Source organism: Oncorhynchus mykiss, chromosome 2 (genome assembly GCF_057628025.1).
Source record: "Oncorhynchus mykiss isolate SJ-2025 chromosome 2, ASM5762802v1, whole genome shotgun sequence".
In the NCBI taxonomy this organism is placed as follows: domain Eukaryota; kingdom Metazoa; phylum Chordata; class Actinopteri; order Salmoniformes; family Salmonidae; genus Oncorhynchus; species Oncorhynchus mykiss.
Genome location: NC_143023.1, coordinates 23639895 through 23662996, shown reverse-complemented (window position 1 = coordinate 23662996; position 23102 = coordinate 23639895). Strand labels below are relative to the sequence as shown.

Here is a 23102-nt window from a genome sequence, read left to right as displayed (position 1 = left end):
TGATGATGATTATGTTGATGACTACAAACAAGTATAGCTTATGTCTATTGGTGCTTTCAAGACAACTAGGAACCCAGAAAAGAACAAGGTCAAATCATGACCTTGTTCAGCTATTTTCAGGTCAAAAAATCTGAGCTCTAGAAAGACAGAGTTTCTCGACTTGTAATTCCAAGTTGGATGAACGTTCAAAAATATTTTTCCCAGTCGGAGCTAGTTTTTTCCCATCTTGAACACACTGAAGTCAGAAGTCTGAGATTTCCAAGTTCCCAGTTGTTTTGAACGCGACAAATAACACAGACATGACAACATGGTTCAACGTCTGTATGGGCGATACAAAACCAGGCATCCATTCATGAGACAAATTACATTTCAGTTTATTCTATTCAATAATCTTTTATTAAAAGGAAATAAAATTGATACAAAATATATATCAAATAGTACATACAACATAACACTACAAAAGTTCACAAAAATGTATAGGGAATTTAAAATAAAAATGTTCTACAGCCTAACAAGTCTATATGCAATCAAGGATGAGTAGTGGTTATATTATTAATGTGTGAAGGAGTGGAAGCACGATAACACATTCCCTTTAGCTGGAACCTTTGTCTTCTGATAGCCACATACAATAGATTTGGATGAAGATCAAGGGCAGGGTCAGATTTAAGAAAATAAAACAATACAGCATGGAGGGATTCAAATACTTATCAAATTATTGTGAGTATGTATGGATGGATAAATGGTTTTTATTAATAGTGTGCAAGACTTATTCCCAACAGGCCTTTCGGGAAAATGCTTGCAAGAAACATGTGTAGTCAAACACAGTTCATGGATTACCGGTAAGTATCATGCCAATTGAAATACTGAACAAAACACACACATTTGTCAAAAAATATCAACTCAACTAGGTACATGCATTGGATTGGATTTCGTCTCTGATTTTTCTACTGGCGTTTTCATATTGTATCATCAGTTATGTTAGGTATATATACTACTATATTTGGTTTAAAGATAATTGCGTAGCAGAAATATAAACTTCAAAAAAAATACATTCTATCACAGTACAAATTGTACAGTATCAATCCGTCTTTGCACTGGGTTCATCTTTAAGTGGTAACTCCTCTAGTGTAGTGAGATGTCCAACCACAACAACTTGTTGGTCAAGAGCCAGAAATATGCCTGGTTACTTTGTCCACATATTTCACTGGAGATGAATGCACACATGGAATGACTATGTCACACATGTAAAGCATCTGTAGGTAGACAGACAAAAAGTAGGTTATCTGAAGACCATGATTCAGTTCATGGGGCACATTCTTCAAGGAACTGTAGTATAAAAAAACACATGCTCCACTCAGATTTACAGGAAATGAAGTTTACGAGGAGAGTCAGCAAAATTGAAAAATGCTTATGTAACTATTTATAAAAATACTGAAAAACACTATAATGGAAATGGAATGAAAGCAGAGTAGCATACTGAGTGTATTGGTAGTGAGAACCTCCTGTCTACTGCAATTACTTTAATTACAGAACTACTATGCTTGCTACTCATTGTTTCATGATGGAATTGTCTACATTCACATGACATTGACCATTTGAATACAAAAATAAAATAGATTTAACCACCACAGCTAGATATCGTTGAAGTTCTGATTGTTTGGTGAAACCTTCACGATTTTCAGATTTTCAAGCGCTTAAACTCAGTGTAAAGACTAGTCCAGTGATAGAAAATAAAATAGTTTACATAAATATTGCCAGTGTATATTCTACACACTTTACATATCAATCTACCCTCAGAAAAGTACAGCTTTCATAAGTAAATAAACAATACGTAAAGTGACTGTTTTCCAGCAGGGAAATGCAACCATTGGTCTGAAGAGCTGCATGATTCTCTAACCTCATTCACCTTGATGTGGCCAGTGATCCAGTCAAGCTGACTGATGTACAGTAGCTACACCTGTTGGGTCGGTCACTGAAGGGAACTCTCTAAGGACCCTGGTGGCCCACCTAGTCTCTTCCTTCCTGTCTCTGTGGTGTGAAAGAAAACTCTTTCTCGACTTCCTGCTGGTTTTCTCTTCTCCCTCTGGTACTTAATCGATCCACTAATATCACTGATTGTTCTGAGAGTGTACACATCTGGTATGGTATGACAGGCTAAATCAGTTGCTCATTTGAAAGGAAGAACAAAAACCAGCAGACACTCAGTCCAGCCCCTGAGGACCAGAGCTGCCTGTCTCTGTTGGTGTTAAGTATCATAGGACCCTGTTGATTGGGCTCAGCAGCTGCTGTCCTTCTCCTTTTTCTCCTCTGGTAACTGGCGAACCAGGTGAGGGACGGAGCCTTTCACACTGCCGCTGTGGGAGTGGCTTAAAGCCAGGTGCTGTCCACTGGGCATCTGTCTCGTCTCTGATAGTTCACTCCGGGGAGTCATCCTACAAGACAAGTTTGTAAAAAACAACCTGTAAACAGTGGAGCGGACGAAACCTTTTGAAGTACGTATGTGTAGGTCAGAAAGTATCTGTCTTTACCTTCCCTCTGGGACTCTGTGGAAGCTCTCTGAGCGGCTGCTAACCTTGCTGGAGCTGCCCTTCTTACTACGTCTCTCTGCCCCCTCTCTCCCCCCAGACAGGGCCTGTCCACTGGGCTGCCTCTCCCTGTCCCTCTCCCCCAGCCTGGAGCCACGGGTGGAGCTGCCCCTCTCCAGCTTCTCCCTGGCAGAGGCATCAGATGAGCCCCTGGCCTCAGAGAAAGAAGCCTGGCCCCGGATGGCCTCATGGTTGCCCACTGCTGAGGTGCAGTGGTTGCCTGTGGCTGAGGCACCGGTGCTGGTGCCCATGGACTTGGAGATGACCTTGAGTTTGTGGGAGCCGGGGTTGTAGTGGTTCTTCTTGTGCTGGACACGGCTGTTGTGTTTGAGGAAGAACTCACAGGACTCCTGGAGAACTCTTCGACTCTCACTAATGGGGCTGGATAGAGAAATAGAATTAGAACACAGTAGAATTATATCGATCTGCAATCTGGGAATGTTGCATACTGTAAAAAAACAAGTTGCTTCCCAAATGGCACCCTATTCCTTATACAATGCACTACTTTTGCCTTAGGGTGCCATTTGGGATACAATCCATGGAAGAATATGATTGTTTCAGCAGTTGAGAGACAGGGATTAGTGAAGTGTCCTTACTCTTTCTTCCTGGTCCTGTTGAAGAAGAAGGCCCATTCTGAGCAGGTCTTCTTGCTGCTGACCCAGAACACAGCGGAGATCCCAACCACCAGGGTCATCAGGTATTTAATTAGGAATAGGGACAGGTCTGGACGACCAGACTCTGTAGTCTGAAACAGACATTACAGTGTTATAAACCGGATGGCTTGAGCCCTGAATGCGGATTGGCTGAAAGCCGTAGTACATCACGGGTATGACATAAAAATACTTTTTACTGTTCTAATTACGTTGGTAACCAGTTTATAATAGCAATAAGGCACCTCTGGGGTTTGTGGTATATGGCCAACCCCTTAGCGGTGCAATATTAGACATATACTACCAGTCAAAAGATTTAGAACACCTACTCATTCAAGGGTTATTCTTTATTTTTTACTATTTTCTACATTGTAGAATAATAGTGAAGTCATCAAAACTATGAAATAACACATATGGAATAATGTAGTAACCAAAAAAAGTGTTAAACAAATCAAAATATATTTTAAATTTGAGATTCTTCAAATAGCCACCCTTTGCCTGGATAACTGCTTTGCACACTCTTGGAATTTTCTCAACCAGCTTCATGAGGTAGTCACCTGGAATGCATTTCAATTAACAGGTGTGCCTTGTTAAAAGTACATTTGTGGAATTTATTTCCTTCTTAATGCGTTTGAGCCAATCAGTTGTGTTGTGACAAGGTAGGGGTGGTATACAGAGGATAGCCCTATTTAGTAAAATACCAAGTCCATATTATGGCAAGAACAGCTCAAATAAGCAAAATGAAACGACAGTCCATCAATACTTTAAGACATGAAGGACAGTCAATACGGAAAATTGCAAGAACTTTGAAAGTTTCTTCAAGTGCAGTCGCAAAAAAACATCAAGCACTATGATGAAACTGGCTCTAATGAGGACCGCCACAGGAATGGAAGACCCAGAGTAACCTCTTCTGCAGAGGATAAGTTCATTAGTTCCAGCCTCAGAAATTGCAGCCCAAATAAATGCTTCACAGAGTTCAAGTAACAGACAAATCTCAACATCAACTGTTCAGAGGAGACTGCGTGAATCAGGCCTTCATGTTTGAATTGTTGCAAAGAAACCACTACTAAAGGACACCAATAATAAGAAGAGACTTGTTTGGGCTAAGAAACACGAGCAATGGACATTAGACCGGTGGAAATATGTCCTTTGGTCTGGAGTCCAAATTGGAGATTTTTGGTTCCAACCTGCCATCTCCTTGTGAGACGCGGTGTGGGTGAACGGATGATCTCCGCATGTGTATTTCCCCACTGTAAAGCATGGAGGAGAAGGTGTTATGGTGTGGGGGTGCTTTGCTGGTGACACTGTCTGTGATTTATTTAGAATTCAAGGCACACTTAACCAGCATGGCTACCACAGCATTCTGCAGCGAATATGCCATCCCATCTGGTTTTGGCTTAATGGGACTATCATTTGTTTTTCAACAGGACAATGACCCCAAAACACTTCCAGGCTGTGTAAGGGCTATTTTACCAAGAAGGAGAGTGATGGAGTGCTGCATCAGATGACCTGGCCTCCACAATCCCCCAAATTCACCCAAATTGAGATGGTTTGGGATGAGTCGGACCGCAGAGTTAAGGAAAAGCAGCTAACTGTGGGAACTCCTTCAAGACTGTTGGAAAAGCATTCCAGGTGAAACTGGTTAAGAGAATGCTAAGAGTGTGCAAAGCTGTCATCAAAGCAAAGAATCTCAAATATAAAATATATTTTGATTTGTTTAACACTTTTTTGGTTACTACATGATTCCATACGTGTTATTTCATAGTTTTGATGTCTTTTTGATGTCGAAAATGTCGAAAATAGTAAAAATGAAGAAAAACCCTTGAATGAGTAGGTGTTCTAAAACTTTGGACTGGTAGTGTACATTTACATTTGAGTCATTTAGAAGATGCTCTTATCCAGAGAGACTTCCATTTATCTTAAGATAGCTAGGTGGAACAACCACATATCACAGTAAGTACACCTTTTCTCAATAAAGTAGCTATCAGCAAAGCTAGAAAGAAGGTGGTGGAGTTCAAGAACAATTGTGTTCTTTCAGGATTATTTTATTATTATCCTTTTTGGGAGGGGGATTATTTAAGATACTCTATGAAGAGGTAGGGTTTCAGGTGCTTTCGGAAGATGGGAAGGGACTCTGCTGTCAGGGGGAAGCTGGTTCCACCATTGGGGTGCCAGAACAAAGAAGAGCTTGGACTGGGCTGAGCAGGAGCTGGCCAAGAGACCAGAGTTGGCAGAACAGAGTGCTCAGGTTGGGGTGTAGGGCTTGAGCATAGGTAGGGAGAGGCAGTGTTCCGAAGGCAAGCCCCATGGTCTTGTAGTGGATGCGAGCTTTGACTGGAAGCCAGTGGAGTGTGCTGAGGAGTGGAGTGACATGGGAGAACTTGGGAAAGTTGTAAAACCAGGTGGGCTGCAGCGTTCTCAATAAGTTGCAGGGGGTTGATGGCACAACAGTGAGTTGCAGTAGTCCAGACGGGAGAGGACAAGTGCCTGGATTAGGACCTGCCCCGCTTCCTGTGTGAGGTAGGGTCGTCCTCTACGGATGCTGTAGAGCACCACACCCCCTCGTGCCTTATTGCTTAATGACACCATTTCCATTTAAACGTCTGCCATATATTCATACATTTTACTGTGGCTGAAAGAAGGCATAAGAACAGCAATGATTTTTAACAACTATTCATTTTAGATTAATTTTGCAGTGGCATATCTTCATAGAGATATCAAATTATTATGAAAATGTTCTAGTGCTGAGCGTGTGTTACCTTGTGTGAGCAGGGAATGCTGTACTCCTGGCAACGGTCATTGATCCAGGTGTTTTCCCAGGTGGAGCGCTGGCTCTGTTCATAGATATAACACCCCTGCAGAGTGACCAGGGGCACCAGGTACAGACCACTGAACACTCCGATACGGATCATAAACTTCTTCAGCTTCTCCTGGTTCCTCTCATCGTGCTGGATCACCTGACGCACGTTGTTGAGCGACACGATCCCAGCCAGGAGCAGAGACAGCCCAACCACAACCCCGATACACAGTGGCGCCAGCACAAAGTACCGCAGCGCATCCAGATCATAGAGCCCCACAAAGCACACCCCGCTGATGTTATCTCCCTCCACCTTGTTGAGAGCCAGTAGCATGACAGTTAGTGCTCCAGGGACCCCCCAGGCGGCAGAGTGGAACCACACCGCCTTCTTCTCGATGGCCTCGCAGCTCCACTTGGGCCCGGCGGCCAGGAACCAGGTGATGGTGAGGATGACCCACCAGACGATGCCGGCCAGGGAGAAGAAGTAGAGTAGCATGAAGAGTAACGTACAGCCTTTACTCTGGGAGCCCAGCACCACCGTGTCCATGGCAGCCGGGTGCACCGCCTGGGATGAATGAATGAATAAATAGATTAACGAATGAATGATAACTTTTATGTCCCGTAGAGAAGTTTTCTAGGAAAAGAAGAAGTATACCTGGCATACATATAAACATCACAATATATGACTTCAGATATCATCACAGGACATACATCACCAGACGTGGGCTGTGTCCCAAATCGCACCCTATTCCTTACATACAGTGCATTCGGAAAGTATTCATACACCTTCACCTTTTCCACTTTTTTTTTTACATTACAGCCTTATTCTAAAATGTATTCAAATTCATGTTTTTCCTCATCAATCTACACACAATACCCCATAATGACAAAGAGAAAACAGGTTGACATTTTTGCACATTTATTAAAAATTAAAAATAGAAATATGTTATTTACATAAATATTCAGACCCTTTGCTATGAGACTCGAAATTGAGGTCATGTGCATCCTGCTTCCATTGATCATCCTTGAGATGTTTCTACAACTTGATTGGAGTCCACCTGTGGTAGATTCAATTGATTGGACAGCCTTTCAAAAGGCACAAAACTGTCTAGATAAGGTCTCACAGTTGACAGTTCATGTCAGAGCAAAAACCAGGCCATGAGGTCAAAGGTATTGTCCATAGAGCTCCGAAACAGGAGGATTGTGTCGAGGCACAGATCTGGGGAAGGGTACCAAAACAGTTACGCAGCATTGAAGGTCCCCAAGAACACTGTGGCCTCCATCATTCTTAAATGGAAGAAGTTTGGAACCACCCAGACTCTTCCTAGAGCTGGCCACCCGGCCAAACTGAGCAATCAGGGGAGAAGGGCCTTGGTCAGAGAGTTGATCAAGAACCCGATAGTCACTCTGACAGAGCTTTAGAGTGCCTCTGTGGAGATGGGAGAACCTTCCAGAAGGACAAACATCTCTGCAGCCCTCCACCAATCAGGCCTTTATGATAGAGTGGCCAGACGGATGCCACTCCTCAGTAAAAGGCACATGACAGCCCGCTTAGAATTTGCCAGAAGGGACCTAAAGGACTCTCACGACCATGACAAACAAGATTCTCTGGTTGGGTGAAACCAAGATTGACCTCTTTGACCTGAATGTCAAGCATCATGTCTGGAGGAAACCTGGCACCATCCCTACAGTGAAGCATGATGCTTTTCAGTGGTAGGGACTGTGAGACTAGTCAGGATCGAGGAAAGGATGAACGGAACAAAGTACAGAGAGATCCTTGATGAAAATCTGCTCCAGAGCGCTCAGGACCTCAGACTGGGGCAAAGGTTCACCTTCCAACGGGGCAAAGATTCACCTTCCAAGAGGACAATGACCCTAAGCACACAGTCAAGACAATGCAGGAGTGGCTTCGGGACAAGTCTCTGAATGTCTGTGAGTGGCCTAGCCCGATCGAAAATCTCTGGAGAGACCTGAAAATAGCTGTGCAGCGACACTCCCCATTCAACTTGACAGAGCTTGAGAGGTTCTGCAGAGAACAATGGGAGAAACTCCCCAAATATAGATGTGCCAAGCTTGTAGCGTCATACCCTAGTAGATTCAAGGCTGTAATCGCTGCTAAAGGTGCTTCAACAAAGTACTGAATCAAGGGTCTGAATACTTATGTAAATGTGATATTTATATTTTTTTAATACATTTGCAATTTTTTTTAAAAAAATTTTTTTTTTCTTCGTCATTATGGGGTACTGTGTGTAGATTGATGAGGGAAAAAAACAATTAAATCAATTTTAGAATAAGACTAAATGTGGAAAAAGTCAAGGGGTCTGAATACTTTCCGAATGCACTGTATTACAATAGTTTAGACCAGGGTCCATAGGGCTCTGGGTGAACTGGTCAAAAGTAGTGCACAATACAGGGGATTGGTTGCCATTTCAGACAGACATAAACAGACCTTGTTGCAGGATGCATTGTTCCCCAGCAGGAAGCCAATGAAGTAGATGAGCGACACGAAGCTGTAGCACACGGCGTAGAAGATGATTGGCCGTTCGGGGTAGCGGAAGCGTTTGACATCGATGAGGAAGGTGAGGAAGGTGAAGAGCGTGGCGCAGAGGCAGACGATGGAGCACACCCCGATGAAGGTCTTGGCGAACTCGATCTCATGGGGCTTGAAGTACATGTTGGAGCAAGGGGGAGCGCAGTCCCTGGCACCCAGGAACGTGGATCCCTGGCCGGGACGAGTCTTCAGCTGAAGGGGGCACCAGAAGCCCATGTCCCTCTTGGCAGACAGAGAGGTCTTGGGTGTGGTCAGTCTGGTTGGTGGCAGGGCTGAGCCATCAGGAGAGTAGAGGCAATACTCCAACCTAGAGGAGAAAAAGTAGGGTAAAGAGTCAAAACCATAACTAAATGAATACCATTTCAAAACGTAGTGCTGATAAATGTAATAACTGGTCAACTGTCTGTTTTCAAGCAGTTTATAAACGTTTTCTATTTGGTCACCTGAAAAAGGTCAGGCATGTGCCTTTTCATCTATACAACTTGGCACAGTACAACACGCCTATGTATGTAACTGATGTTGTGGTTCAGTGAACCTCGCCCACGTTGATGAGTAACCTGGCCTGAGACCTGGAGAATTGAGTTCAACTCGGTCAGTCACATTTACCTGTCGCACTGCAGCTCCGGAGGCCAGGTGATGCCGAAGGTGCCAATGTCCTTCCTGCAGTCTGACCTCACTTTCTCACACAGGTCACGACATGGCTGGATCACTTTGGTGTCCTCAGTGCATGCTGGGATAAAGGCCTGACACAGGAAGTGATGTACGTCTGGAGAGCAGCGCAGATTGACCAACGGCATGAAGGGCTAAGGAGACAGGAGGGAGGGAAGGGGAGAGGGGGAGCGAGAGAGAAAGAGAGAGGGAGAGAAAGAGGAAGAAAGAGGGAGAATGAGGGAGCGAAAGGGAGATCAACAGCGAGAGCGAAATATAAAAATCTGAATGTATCTATGTCTATGGTTCAAGAACATACAGTAAATGCTAGGGTTACAAAATTCCAGTATATTTTCCTCAATTCAAAGGTTTTCCAGAAGTCCTGGTTGTAGTTTCTGGATTTCTGTCTTTCTGTCCTAATTCTAGGAATCTTCCAACCAGGATTTTGGGAAAACCTGTGAAAGTGACCTGAATTTTGCTACCCTAGTAAATACTAGCACTGTAGCTGTACCTATAAGAATGGAGCTGAACAAATGGTCAGACATGTTTTTAATCCAACAACCAATATTGATTTCAACTAGATTCATCTAGACATCACAACAGTTTGTAATTAAAAGTCAGTCAACGTGAGGTTAATACTGTCACCCACGGCCACAATACAGTCCATGCAGTTCCCTTGCAATGGGCAGATCCAGAAATAGAATAGTTTTATTTTCCTGTACACGTGACTTGGTTGCAAAAGATTAAAAGGCTACAGTACATAAGAGGCTGTAATGTGGATGGTGCCACACAAAGGATTCCTTTCACAGGCTGACTCATTTTCTTTCGTTTCAACAGATTTGAGTAGGGGGGGGCATCAGGAAATGACTCTGGGACTATTTGGAAATAAGGAGAGGGATGTTGACTGGAATGGACAGAACTGTTGGGCTTCTGCTCAGTATCCATTCCATCACACTAAAGCTGCAGCTCTGATCTAACAACAGTTCGAGTTCACAGTGATTTCTACCAAAGCATGAATGGTTATATGTGGCATTGTTGAGTCACGCTAAACAGAGTTTATCCAAATAAACAGATCTTGTCGAAGTAACGACCATATCACAAAATCTTAAGATACCATCTGTAACGAATGCCACAAATAATTCAACAAAACAAGTATAACTGGATCATTCAAAGACTACAGACTGTATCATGTGGCCATCTTAATCTAAGGGCCACTTGGTTTGGATCAGATACACCATATTATCAAACAGTCCTGTTCAGTTTACAAATGCAGTTATGCAGAAAGAACTATGACTGTTGGAGGCAGTGAATCCAGCCGATGTTTACACTGTATAAGCAACATTTCCCCATCAGCACAGGACCAATCTAACAACCACACTATTCAACGTTCTCTCCCTGACGGTTTCCCCAGCTCCAGGCTGGCTGCAGCCCAGATCTAGACGGGGGCTGGGGAACTGGCTCTCCGACTGTATGAGTCCTTGTTTCACTTCTTTGGAGGTCCCAAACTCCATCTCAAAGAGCTCTTCTTAGTCCACAATCTGCCGTTTCTTGTATTTTTCTGTGGAACCACTGTAAATAGTTAGACATTTATTATGTATTGGAATTGGGGCCTCTGTATGTCCTCATTCAAAAATAATGATCCCTCTACTGTGGATTTCCACTCAAGGTCCCTCAACTATGGATAACAATGACTCAATGAACCTTTTACTGCAGTGGGCTAAATCAGGGTCACACAGAATGTTTCTTGGTAAGGCCTTAAACAAATCTACTTTGAAACAAAAGTATACACCTCACACACATGGTTATGGGCTTTAAAAAACGAAAACACCTGTACCATGTCAGATATAGAGTTGAAATGTATTCAATTTAAATGTTGCATCCCAATATGACACTTTATATACATTACAGAAAACTGAAATATAACAAAAACTTTGACATAGAAACACCGGATTTCCTTCAGTTAAAAAAATATATGTTTATTAATTATTAAATTATGAAAATATGAACAACATTTCACCCATAAGGCTACTAGACGGCGATTTGGTCATTTGACTGCAGGAAAGGGCTACCTACGCAATATGGCATCCTAACTTCAAAATGCAATGGTTGAGTTTGTAATGTATACTAAAAACATATACTAGTTTTCACTCTATTTAGGTCTATTTCCTTACAGGTGCTGAAAGTGTTACCACTAAGCTGCCAAAACTAGTGGAATATTGGCACATTGATATCGTAACAGGAACAATGCCCCTAAAGGAAAGGGATAGTCCTCAACCCGGAAAATCCTATCAAATAATACTGAACAGAAGAGCAACAGGAGAGTCAGCTTCATAACAATACCGAGATCCCATTATGGCACACTTTCCAACAGGCCATTTGGTCAGATTGTCTGTCAGCAGTAGGTACTGCATGCATCTATTACTTTAGATACCAAACACTGACATTTTTAAGTGAAGTGAAGGAGTGAAAGACAAAGAAAGGAAGAGAGGGGGGGTAGAAATAGAGAGAGTACAGTGTAGAAGGAATGCTGGCTAGTCTTTGTGTGAGGTAGGTGTGTCTCCCTCCCCTTCCTCTCCTAAATCAAAGGACGCACACACACAACAAAGTACCCAGAGTTCCCTGTGGCTCCCTGAGGTTGTCCTGAAATAAGAGGAGCACCTCAGTTCAGCCTGATAGATAGACATCACACAAAGAGTCCTCCAGCATATCACTGTCTGCCCCACACTGATTTAAATAGAGTACAGGCTTAACTGAATTAACCATAAAGATGGAATGCAATATGACATTTTATGAAATAGTTTGAGGAATGGCCTTGTCTCTGAGAGAAGATCATCAAAGCCAGATGATGTGATGGCAGCTTGCCAAAGGATACCGACCATACCGTTACGCTTGTTTACAATGAGGTTGGAACTCAATCATGGTCACATGAAAACACTGTGGAGCCGGCGTGAGATACGGGTCGGAAAACGTACCTCAATGCAGGGATAGGATATACAATTGTAGTCAAAATTGGACCTTTATCCACACTGTTCCATCAAGAAGATTGAAATACTGCTACTTTTCCTGGAAAACTGCCATTTTTTGTCTTCATGCTAGCTACCAGTAGCCACAGCAGCTATTATAGAATGAACAACAAAAGGAGCTGTTTGGCTGACACTGCCATTCCAAAATGGCTGCGGTGACTACTGCTAGCTAGCATGAGGTCGAAAAGGAAAGTTTTTTGGGAAAACTAGCAGTATTTCAATCTTCTTGATGCATCAGTGTGGATAAAGGTAACATTTGGAGTACAATTTCAAAGCAAAAGAGAACATTCACACAGTAGTGACTCCTCTATTGAAGTTGAGGTATATCCCATCCCTGCATTGAGGTATCTTTTCCAACCCATATCTCACGCCGACACCATGATGTCTTAATGTAACCATGATTGCGTTCTGACCTATGTGCTGCTCTTTGTAAAAAAAACATAACAGTAGGGTCTCTTTTGGCAATGATGGCAGGTAGCCGGGACTGCTGACATCGGAACCCCCCCACTGGGGGAAAGGAGTTCCAATGACGGTCCTTAAGGATATTATAGCTGGTGGTGGTGGGGAGGTGGATGGCTGTCGAAAACTGTTGCTGAAAAACAGCAAGTGAGAGAACGAGGGTAAGTTGACATATAAATACCTCCCTAGATTTACACCCATTGGTTGAGAGAGAGGAAGGTGATAATTGCAAAAGTGAGTCCATAGGTTAAACAGCAAGCATGAGGAATGTGCATTATTGTGCTGTGTTTATAGGCTATTAGGTAAATGACATTCCACACATGGCTAATAGGAAAGAGAAGAAACAAGATGCTATGCTGACGATGATACGTTTGTACTCACTCCCAATATGCCTGTGGAATAGGAAACAAAAGCGAATTATGTTATGCTTACTGGATGAAGTTAAACAAGCATTCAGTCTTCTGATTGAACTTTCGTAATCTGCATTACATTTAACTGAACCCTGCAGCTACAGTGAGAGAGGATGGAAGACCTTTGAGAATGCTAATACACACAAGCTTCAATACTCAGCTATCAAATCAAACTTTATTTGTCACATGCATCAAATACAACAAGTGTAGACCTTACCGTGAAACGCTTACTTACAAGCCCTTAACCAACAGTGCAGTTCAAGAAGTTAAGAAAATATTTATCCATTAAAAGACTGCATTTCCTCTACATCTTAGCAAGTTCATAGAGAATAGTTTGAAAATAGTTATTTTAATACACAATTATCCTTTTGCACCTGTTGGATTCATGGCACACATTTAGAGGTTTAAAAAGGCTTTTGTAGGTTGTAATTTCCATTTTGACATTTTAGACTTGATTTTCCCTTACGAAAAATGTATCAAACCCTACAAATTTGTCCATTAATTATTATCGACATAATAAATAATTCACATTTCCTGTTGCTGCAGGATTATTTTGGGATATTTTTCCTGCTGTAGCAAATTGGCTCAAATGAAGATCCTACATCTGTAACAAACTGCAAAGTCATTTTTCCCTCTATGCTCCAAGTCTGATGGGAAATCTAAGGGTTTTATCACAGTGAGAAACACTCACCTCCATCCTGCTGGCTGCTATGTCCTGGTCATAGTGCTCCATCATGTTGGGGAAGAAGGTCATGTTGTAGAGCATCCCCAGGCAGCGATGCACCTTGATGGGTTCACAGGTAAACAGACTGTGGGCGTGGCAGCTCCTCGCCCCTATCAGTGCCAGGCACACCCAGACCAGCCTAGGTATCATTATGGTGGCAGCCAGTTGCTAGGCAAAATGATTTGTGTATAAACAGCTCTATTTGGTTCAGTGGAGGGATAACTTTATGTTGGAGGCCGGATCACTCTTCATCCACATTCCTCTAGGCTTGCTGGGGTCCTATCCATGGAGACAAAAGGAGTAACGACAGGTAAAACATTCCCCATCAGCACGGTGGCACGTTCGGAAATCCCAAGCTTTAAAAAAGAACAGAGTATAATTTATCTGGTGTGTTTTGAAGGGCTAGTATGAAGTTTGGTTCCAAAGCATTAAAGGTCCAATGCAGCAGTTTATCTCAATATCAAAATGTTTCTGGTTAACAATGAAGTACCTTATTGTGATTGTTTTCAAATAAAGTGGTCCCCCAAAAATTATTAGCTTCTTAGCGAAGATATTTGCTAGGACTGTCTGGGAGTGGTCTCAGTGGGGAGGGGAAAACTGAAAACTAGCTGTTATTGGCAGAGAGGTTTGGAACTATCTTTCTTATTGGTCTATTAACTGGTGATATCACCAGGCAGGCCAAAACTCCATCCCATGAAAACAGGCTGAAATTTCAGTCGGTGTTTTCAAACAGCCCTTACACTAAAAGGGCATTATCATAATTTTCACAATCTCACAGTATTATTCCAACCTCATTATGTGGAAATATGTATGAAACACAGGAAAATCACGTTATCTCACTGCATTTGGCCTTTAACGTCAATATTTTTAAAATTACTGATAAACTTGTAAATAAGAATAAGAGAATAAATAAGAATTTGTTCTTAACTGACTTGCCTAGTTAAATAAAGGGTACACACAGATAATTCATATTGATCTGAGTGGATTATTGCTAGTGAGAAATACATCTGTCCAGTCTCTTCTGCAGTGGGGAAAAGATTATGTGGTGGAATTGCACACTGAATTGCAGACTAATTTAATAACAACATCAGCTTGTTGATACATGCTTGAAGCTTGGTATGTAACAATGTCTGATTGGAGCATGCCATGCCATCTAATCTCACACAGGTAATCATTCACAGAAAGCACTGTCTGGAATGCATGCAGTTTGCATTCAATAAGTGTATAATTTGCTGTACCTCAGAACATAAATCACTTATTTCACTTTTTAATCTGCTGCAATAGCCATTTGCACTTTGTATGGTTGTTTATTTGTTGTTTTATTTAGTTTACATGTGTTTGAGCTGTGGAGAGAATTGCTTTAGAAATAAACAAATCAATCAAAACTGATGTAATGATTATTATTATGACTTCACCAAACAATCGAATGTTATGCTACTGTGTCGATTGGCATATAGCGAACCATACGAACCCCTTCATGACTTTTTCCATTATGTTCAGTAGCTTAGAATAGTTCATTCAGCAAAAAAACATATTCGATTCCCAAATTAGGCTACTAACAAAAATAGTACTGAGAAAGGGCTATTGAATAGTAAAATGTTTTGACTTGGTCACAAATCACGTACACTCCGGTCAACTTTTTTTTTTTTTAAACACAGATTTTTCATTTTTAATGTAAAAAACAACTACTTCAGAATAAAACATATTATCAAAGGTTTAAGAAAATTACTCTGCAGTTACATGGAATACTTAGAATAGGTATATTTCCTTCCTATGTGTTTACCCCAAATGGGAATTCGGAAACTCCATTTGTCCCCCATACCTTCGGGAAGTGCGACTAGTAAATATCCCTGTCTCAATGCCTTGGAAAGGGCCTCGATAAGTTTAAAATGTAACATTTGTTTAGACGAGGACAGAAAAGTTACATCAATTACACTTACCCTTTCGTTGTTCGTTTTTCCTAAATAAAGGACATCATTCCATTGCAATCCTTTCGGATTTTGCGACGTTTCCAACGACTTTCAACTATTCTCCGCCTTCTTTCTTTCAGCTCCACATCCTGTCTGTCTCCGTATTCGATACAACACCCATATACAGTAATTATCCGGGGAAATATTGGCCGTTGTTATATGCAGGTGCTGTTATCAAGCGTAGACAGTGTAGCCAAAAACATTATGTATTTTATAATGGTACTATTCCTAGATGGATAGTCCTCGATCTCAGATAATACATGCATCATAACGCTGTATCAACTTTGTACAATTAAATGATGACTTTTCTTACATTATTATATTTTTCACTGTAAGGGGAGAATTCAAGTTGTACATTAAAGACACAAAATTCACGTAAAAAGGCTACAGATGAAATGTCACAAAGAAATGCTGATCATGGCTGTATTATGTGATTGATTGGGTTCACCAGCAGATGGCAGGAATGGTTCTACGAAGCATAGGCCTACAGTGTATCATATTGTAGCCAATTTTGGGGGCAAAAATCGGTTACAAAAATCTAAATGTCGTTGGAGGGTCACATGTTATCACAATAATTGCGTACAATCTCGGCTGCATTCTATACCTTCTAATTTTGGTCAAAGGTGCTGCCCATTCACTTTTTCCTGAAATGGGGGGATTGGGTCTTGCAGCATAGCACTAGACTTGCCTTCAGCAAATAAATATTTACTAGAAAACCTTTTACTTGAAAAACACTTATATTCACGCTGTCCCATCAGCAGCTGTTTCTTTCATCCAAGTAGCCTCCATCATGTATCCCTAAGTGGACAACATTAAAGACGCCTGGCTACCGGAAGTCCTTACTCCGTCGAAACGCTACGCCACGCCCACTGACGTTGGTTTGTAGGAACAATGGAGCTGAATAATTCAGTTTGTCATCAGGCAAACATTAAAGTGATGCTCCAGAACTTTTGGATCATTTCAGCCAGTAGTTTTGAATGCGGTGCTCACAAGACAAAAATGGTCTACGTGTTTTTGTTATACTATGGAATCCAATGGTGTACTTTCTCATTCGTTTCATAAGATATGTTACATTTTTGCAATTCGTATAAAATGTTATGAATCCAATTCGTACAATGTTACAAATGTGTTGTGCATAAGATCCCGAACTGCATCGTTAACTTAATCACACATGTATTTCACTCTTCTGATTATCCCACTGGATCTTGTCTTGGAGTATGTCCTGTTTTCTCCATCTATGTCCACCAACCCTATCAAGTTTCTTCACCATTGAGACCTAATTGAAATGTCTTAATGAGCGATATCATAAAATTAAAGATATAGTAAGTCAAGGCAGAAGCTAGCAGATTCATTACTTACCAACAACAGCTGCAAATTCCAATAAAACATCATCAAGTTTTGAAGTTTACTTTCCTTGCTTTGTCTAACAACACTATCATGAATCTAGCAAATAATGTTTGTGGGTCAGCGTGCTGTATTTCTTTTTGTTTCATAGCACAAATGTTTAATGGCACGTTTCTCACATTGGCTTTCGCCACGAAGGGAGCAGTCCACCTGCCCCCCAAGTGCAGGGGGTTGCCTAGCAACACCGGCCTCTGGGAGTCAGTCTGGAAAGCACCATACATTCCCATGATTTGTGAATCAGTTTGAATCAGTTCAGACCGAACAGCCAATGCCACAGCCGACAGCTAAAATGACTTTCTGCTAATAGGGTGAAGTATCTAACAAAATAGCTACATTATTGCTTTCACTAATCATAAACTATTTACATATAATAGACATTTCAGTACATTTGTGGACAAAATTCTTACTTAGCCTATTCAACCTTGAATTAGTCTTGATACCATACCTGGAGGGTGATGCATCATATTTTATATGTTATAAAGTTATTTAAAAAAATATTATCTGAGGAAAGGAAACAGATAACCAATATTTTAGATTCAATCAGAAGTAACATTTTGCTCTCTTGTTGTTTGAAATTAACCTTTGCTCATTTACTTTCAGTGCCATGATAACTCTGCATCATACATATTTTCCTTGGGAACTGATGGATTCAACAGAACAGGCTGTTCTCATTGGGATGAATCCAAGTTAACTGTCATTGCCCAATACCAGCTTACTAAGTTTCAGTCTCACGGCTAGAGGGTAATGCCAAAGAACCCACGCCATAGCCTGTGACAGCTTGTTCATTTAATTTTCCATGTGAAGTTGGGCTGAAGAATTGCTGATGTATTTGAAGTACTAAGCTTTATGACACCAATGTAGCTTCCTGGAGCAATGCATGATAACAGCTGCAGCACCTGTTGCTGACAATGGCATGTGGCACTGAATTATGACATAATCAACTTTGGCTGTGCTGTTCCTGAATCATCGACAGTACATTTTCAAAGCTGGAAAGAGGGAAAGTTGGTATGAGGTATGCAGAGAATGTCAGTTCAGGGAGGCATCGTCAATCTTCCATCACTGCATCAATCATTGCTCACATGCCTACCCGCTGAACTCATGGCATGAAGCTGTTTCATCATAGTGCCCTTTTCAGTGGGACAGAAAGTGAATAGCGCAGAGGCTTGCTGGGACATAGCTTCAGAAAGTGGCTGGGGCTGGGGAATAGCTGCCGAGGTTGACAGCCAAGGTGTCTGTTTCTGAGGCTGTGTTGATCTGGCAATGACTCTGAAACCTGACCATGCACCTTACAGAATGACCCCAAATAATTTCCCCAGCGGGAACTTGATGTTCCTCAATCTTAAAGAGGCCGTTATACTGTCTCATAGACTCATCAGCCATGATTTATCAATGTATACTCAAAAATATATATATGCAACATGTAAAGTGTTGGTCCCATGTTTCATGAGCTGAAATAAAAAATATGCACAAAAAGCATATTTTTCTCAAAATCTGTGCACAAATTTGTTTACATCCCTGTATTTCTCCTTTGTCAATATAATCCATCCACCTGACATGTGTGGCATGTCAAGAAGCTGATTAAAAAGTATGATCATTACATAGGTGCACCTTGTCGTGGGGACAATAAAAGGCCACAAAATATGTGCAGTTTTGTCACACAACACAATGCCACAGATATCTCAAGTTTTGAGGGGCAATTGGCATGCTGACTGCAGGAATATCTACCAAAGCGGTTTCCAGAAAATGTCATGTTAATTTCTCTACCATAAGCCACCTCCAACGTCGGTTTAGAGAATTTGGCAGTACGTCCAACCGGCCTCACAACCACAGACCACCCCTGCCCAGTTATGTGAAATCCATAGACTAGGGCCTAATTTATTTATTTAAATTGACTGATTTCCCCATATGAGCTGTACCTGTATATTTTTGTTCATTGTAGTTTGATTGGTGTTTGTATTCCTCCCTAAAACTATGATTAGAAGAAAATGATCACATCTAAATAGTCAGTTCTTAGTTTCGATTATTAATCTACCATGTTGTTATTAAAATGGTGTAAAGTAAAGATCACATTTAACAGAAAGGCACTGTATACACAACAACTTGCTTGTGAGACCCACAGTTGGTCTATGATAAATGTAGCATAATGTTTGTAACATATTGTTTGTCTAAAGTGATGATTGGTGATCAATAAAGATACATAAACTTGTACAATTCTGTTTTCTTTAGAAAAGGATCTAGATGGCATGTATGGCATCGCTAAAAAGGCCTTGATGTTGAAAATATCTTAAATATATTTTTTACTACTCAAATCTGGTCAAATCTGTTCAGTGACAAAATCAGTATTGTTAAAGGACAATGTAAAGAGAGGTCCATCTATTGCAAAACTTCCAGATAGCATGCTAGCATTTCCAGGATCTATACCTCTACATCATCACATGGAATTATTGTACCGATATAACTACAGGGCAACCCTTACTGAGGAATACCTGGGTAATCTGTCCACTAATACATGCACTGATGATGAAAACTTTGACGCATGATACAAGAACAATGGACTCCGAACATTACTCTAAGTCTCCACCTAGGTTTATTTATACAACTGTACAATTCTTTGGGGGAAAAAATAGATGATGAATGAATGTTAAATACATTCAGATGAAGGTGAAAATGTTCCCTGTACTTTGGTTCTGACATTTGGGTGAAAGATGAAATACAATGTATACTATGTGCGCAATTCTGCCACCAGAGGTCATATTACATTGAGCAATATCCTGAAGCATTTACCCTATGAGGTATCTGAGAAGTCTGAGGAGCATGACTGACCTTTAACCTCTTTGTGTGGTTTGGACTGGCTAATACAACGCTAATACAACTCTGAATGAAATTAAAGTGGTGTTCGTCACTCTTTCCACTGGTCGCCTTCCTCACAGGACAGCTGTAAACCAACCTGAAACGCCAACCAACCTGAGCCAACCATGGTGACAGCATTGGCAATGGTATGATGTAGTAGGGTAAAAATAGAACCTTAACATTATAAGAGGCTCTGGAGAACCACAGTACAACACACAACCTCACACACAGACCAACTGTCCTTCATCTCCATCCAAAATCAAGTCCCAGAGAAGCCTATAGATTAGCACATCTAACAGGTAGTCAGTCAACTCTCTCATCTCTGTCTCCACTATGCTCTACACACACAAGATTAACAGTCTAAACAGTGGGGATGTGTATCTGGTAAATGCCCACTGCGATGTAAAGGAGAAGGACCAGGAGAAGAAGGAGTCCTACCAGGCCACTTGGTTGGACTTGGTGATGGAAACAAGACCAGAACAACAGTATGTATATTAGCATGATAGAGAGTTTCATCAAATTTTGCTTTTAATCACTGTTCCAGCCGAGTGCTGGTGGTCATGTTCAATGTGTGCCACAAATTCATTATCATCATTCACTAAATGAACACATTTTCACAAAGATGATATTGGTCTTACAAATAATGTGTCTAAGAACAGCAACAACAGCAGGACACTTTCAAACTGCTCTTTAAAAAAATGCTATTGCTTGATTCCAGGACCACATTGTTTGAAAACGACTCCTCGAGAAAGGAGACCTACAAGCAGAAACAGGTGGCTCATTTCTTGGTCCAGAGAAACCCCAGTCAGAGGATCAAGATGGGCACAAGGGGTGGAATGCTGAAGGAGTACCAGCTGCCATACAAGAACGCCATCCGTGTGCCCATCTTCACTCCCAGCACAGCCGTCCCACCCAAAGACCTGTACAGATCACCTTCTCCATCAGAGTACAAGTCTATCATGGAATTTGAGACGATCGCCAAAGGAGTATGTTCAGATAAACAGGAGATTTTCGAAATCACTAAGGACTTACCTAAGGTCTCCCAACCTATCCGTGTTAACTTCAGGGCATCTAGTCTTATATCCCCAACACGTGAGTTTTCACACTCCTTCAGGGGTTGAAAGGGAAGAATGAATGTAGGACGTTGAAGGTAAAATGTAAAATCAGAGGAAATGATATCAGCAATGTGTAAATGGAAAAAGGGAAAGTTGAAGGGAATTATTAATTTATTTATAAACTAGACTTTTAATTTTAACATACTTCTCGCTGTGAAAATTATGTTGAGGGAGCTGTTAACGTGTGGAAAGGATAAAGTGAATTTGAATGGAACAGTGCATGACACCATTTTCTGGGTCAGTATCATAGACATCATGGTCAGTATATTCAACCTAGGAAAGTTTTTTATTGGCAAACCTCTTAAGGTATTTTCATGGACATTAGCTGGTGCTGCTATACAAGGAAACAGAAGGTAATGTCGCCATCTAGGGGTGAAGCATCAGCATGGAGATGTATATGCCTTTCTTATACTATATGTAACTTTTTGACTGGTGTATTGTGATGTGATCTGTAATGTAATAAATAAATCAAATAATAAAAATGAATCCAAACAAAGGATTTATTTATGGGATCTCATCCCCCACCCATTCAGTATGTATTTTCACAGGTGTGTTTATTTTATTTCATTCACATACAGACTTGCTCATGGTGGACATCAGTAATACAATTCTAAAGGTTCTGTATAATAGAGCCCCACAGTGGAGGTGTTGTAACACCCATAAAACCTAGCGGTCAAACAGGGAAATGGTTCTAATCGTTTTTCCACCATTTTTCCCATAGGGAAATAAGGGCTGTGTTTCATGTAGGCTTATCCTGCCTGGCAAGACGTTTTGAAAACAATGTAAATATCCCTCGGACAAGTTAACTTTTATCAATATATTCGGCATTATTTACTCTCAGTTTCGAAAATGCTAATTATCATCAAAGTAGACATCATGCAAGACTGTAAATCCCTGCAAGCTTCTGCATATCTAGCTGACACCTTTTCTAACAGGTATTGTGCCAATTTAAAACTTGCACAAGACAGTTCACAGGATTGTCAATTTAAAGAAATGTAGCCAATTTATTATTTACTACATTTAGCTAACATTAGATAGTTAATCTAGAGATTACTACCTCAGGGTATGCCTACACAATACACAGCCCTTATTTTAAGTGTTTCAAAAATCCCTATGGGAAAAATGAACGGTGGAAAAACGATTGGAACCATTTCCCTGTTTGACCGCTAGGTTTTATTGGTATTATGACTCATACTGTGGTACTCTATACTAATTCATTTCTGTGGTAATGATGTATTTGATGATGCAGTTAAACATCTACGCCACCAGGTGGCATAGTGAACATACAGTTACTACAGCAAAACAACTTGGTGTCACACAGTATACACTGAGTGTACAAAACATTATGAACATCTGCTCTTTCCATGACAGACTGACCAGGTGAATCGAGGTGACAGCTATGATCCCTTATTGATGTCAGTTGAAAAATCCACTTCAATAGATGAAAGGGAGGAAACAAGTTAAATAAGGATTTTTAAGCCTTGATACAATTGAGACATGGATTGTGTGTGTCATTCAGAGGGTGAAAGGGCAAGAAAAAATATTTAAGTGCCTTTGAACTGGGTATGGTAGTACACTGCTGGATTTTTCACGCTCAACAGTTTCCTGTGTGTATCAAGAATGGTCCACCACCCAAAGGACATCCAGCCAACTTGACACAACTGTGGGAAGCATTGGAGTCAACATGGGCCAGCATCCCCGTGGAACGCTTTCAACACCTTGTAGAGTCCATGCCTTGACGAATTGAGGCTGTTCTGAGGGCAAAAGGGGGTGTAACTCAATATTAGAAAGGTGTTCCTAATGTTTGTACACTCAGTCCACTCTGCAGAATACTGCTGACCAAATCCAATCAAATCAATCAAATATCATTTTATATGTCACAAGAAGAATAAAATGCAAAAGAATGAAGCTATAGA

At 41.1% G+C, this 23102-nt stretch overlaps 2 protein-coding genes across 4 annotated transcripts; one reads left to right on the top strand and one right to left on the bottom strand.

Moving 5' to 3' along the window:
* Positions 1–373: 373 nt before the first annotated feature.
* LOC110538870 (frizzled-6) lies at positions 374–17381 on the bottom strand. 3 transcript variants are annotated; one of them, XM_090193571.1, is made up of 8 exons: positions 17177–17381; positions 13815–14126; positions 9190–9386; positions 8482–8890; positions 5995–6597; positions 3182–3330; positions 2529–2966; positions 374–2432 (listed from the first exon to the last, which is right to left on the bottom strand). In XM_090193571.1, exons 2-8 carry the CDS (start codon positions 13995–13997, stop codon positions 2276–2278), a joined length of 2136 nt encoding a protein of 711 aa, XP_090049697.1. In that variant the 5' UTR covers positions 13998–14126; positions 17177–17381; the 3' UTR covers positions 374–2275. The 3 variants fall into 3 exon arrangements, with proteins under 3 accessions (XP_090049697.1, XP_021481532.2, XP_021481526.2); XM_021625857.3 differs by lacking the exon at positions 17177–17381 and adding an exon at positions 15788–16685; XM_021625851.3 differs by lacking the exon at positions 17177–17381 and adding an exon at positions 15788–15945 and having other exon boundaries at positions 13815–14203.
* Positions 17382–20404: 3023 nt separating this feature from the next.
* LOC100301652 (titin-cap) lies at positions 20405–21192 on the top strand. The gene is given in 2 exon segments (NM_001160485.1): positions 20405–20556; positions 20790–21192. Coding segments are annotated over 2 exon segments (555 nt in total).
* The last annotated feature ends 1910 nt before the right edge of the window (positions 21193–23102 follow it).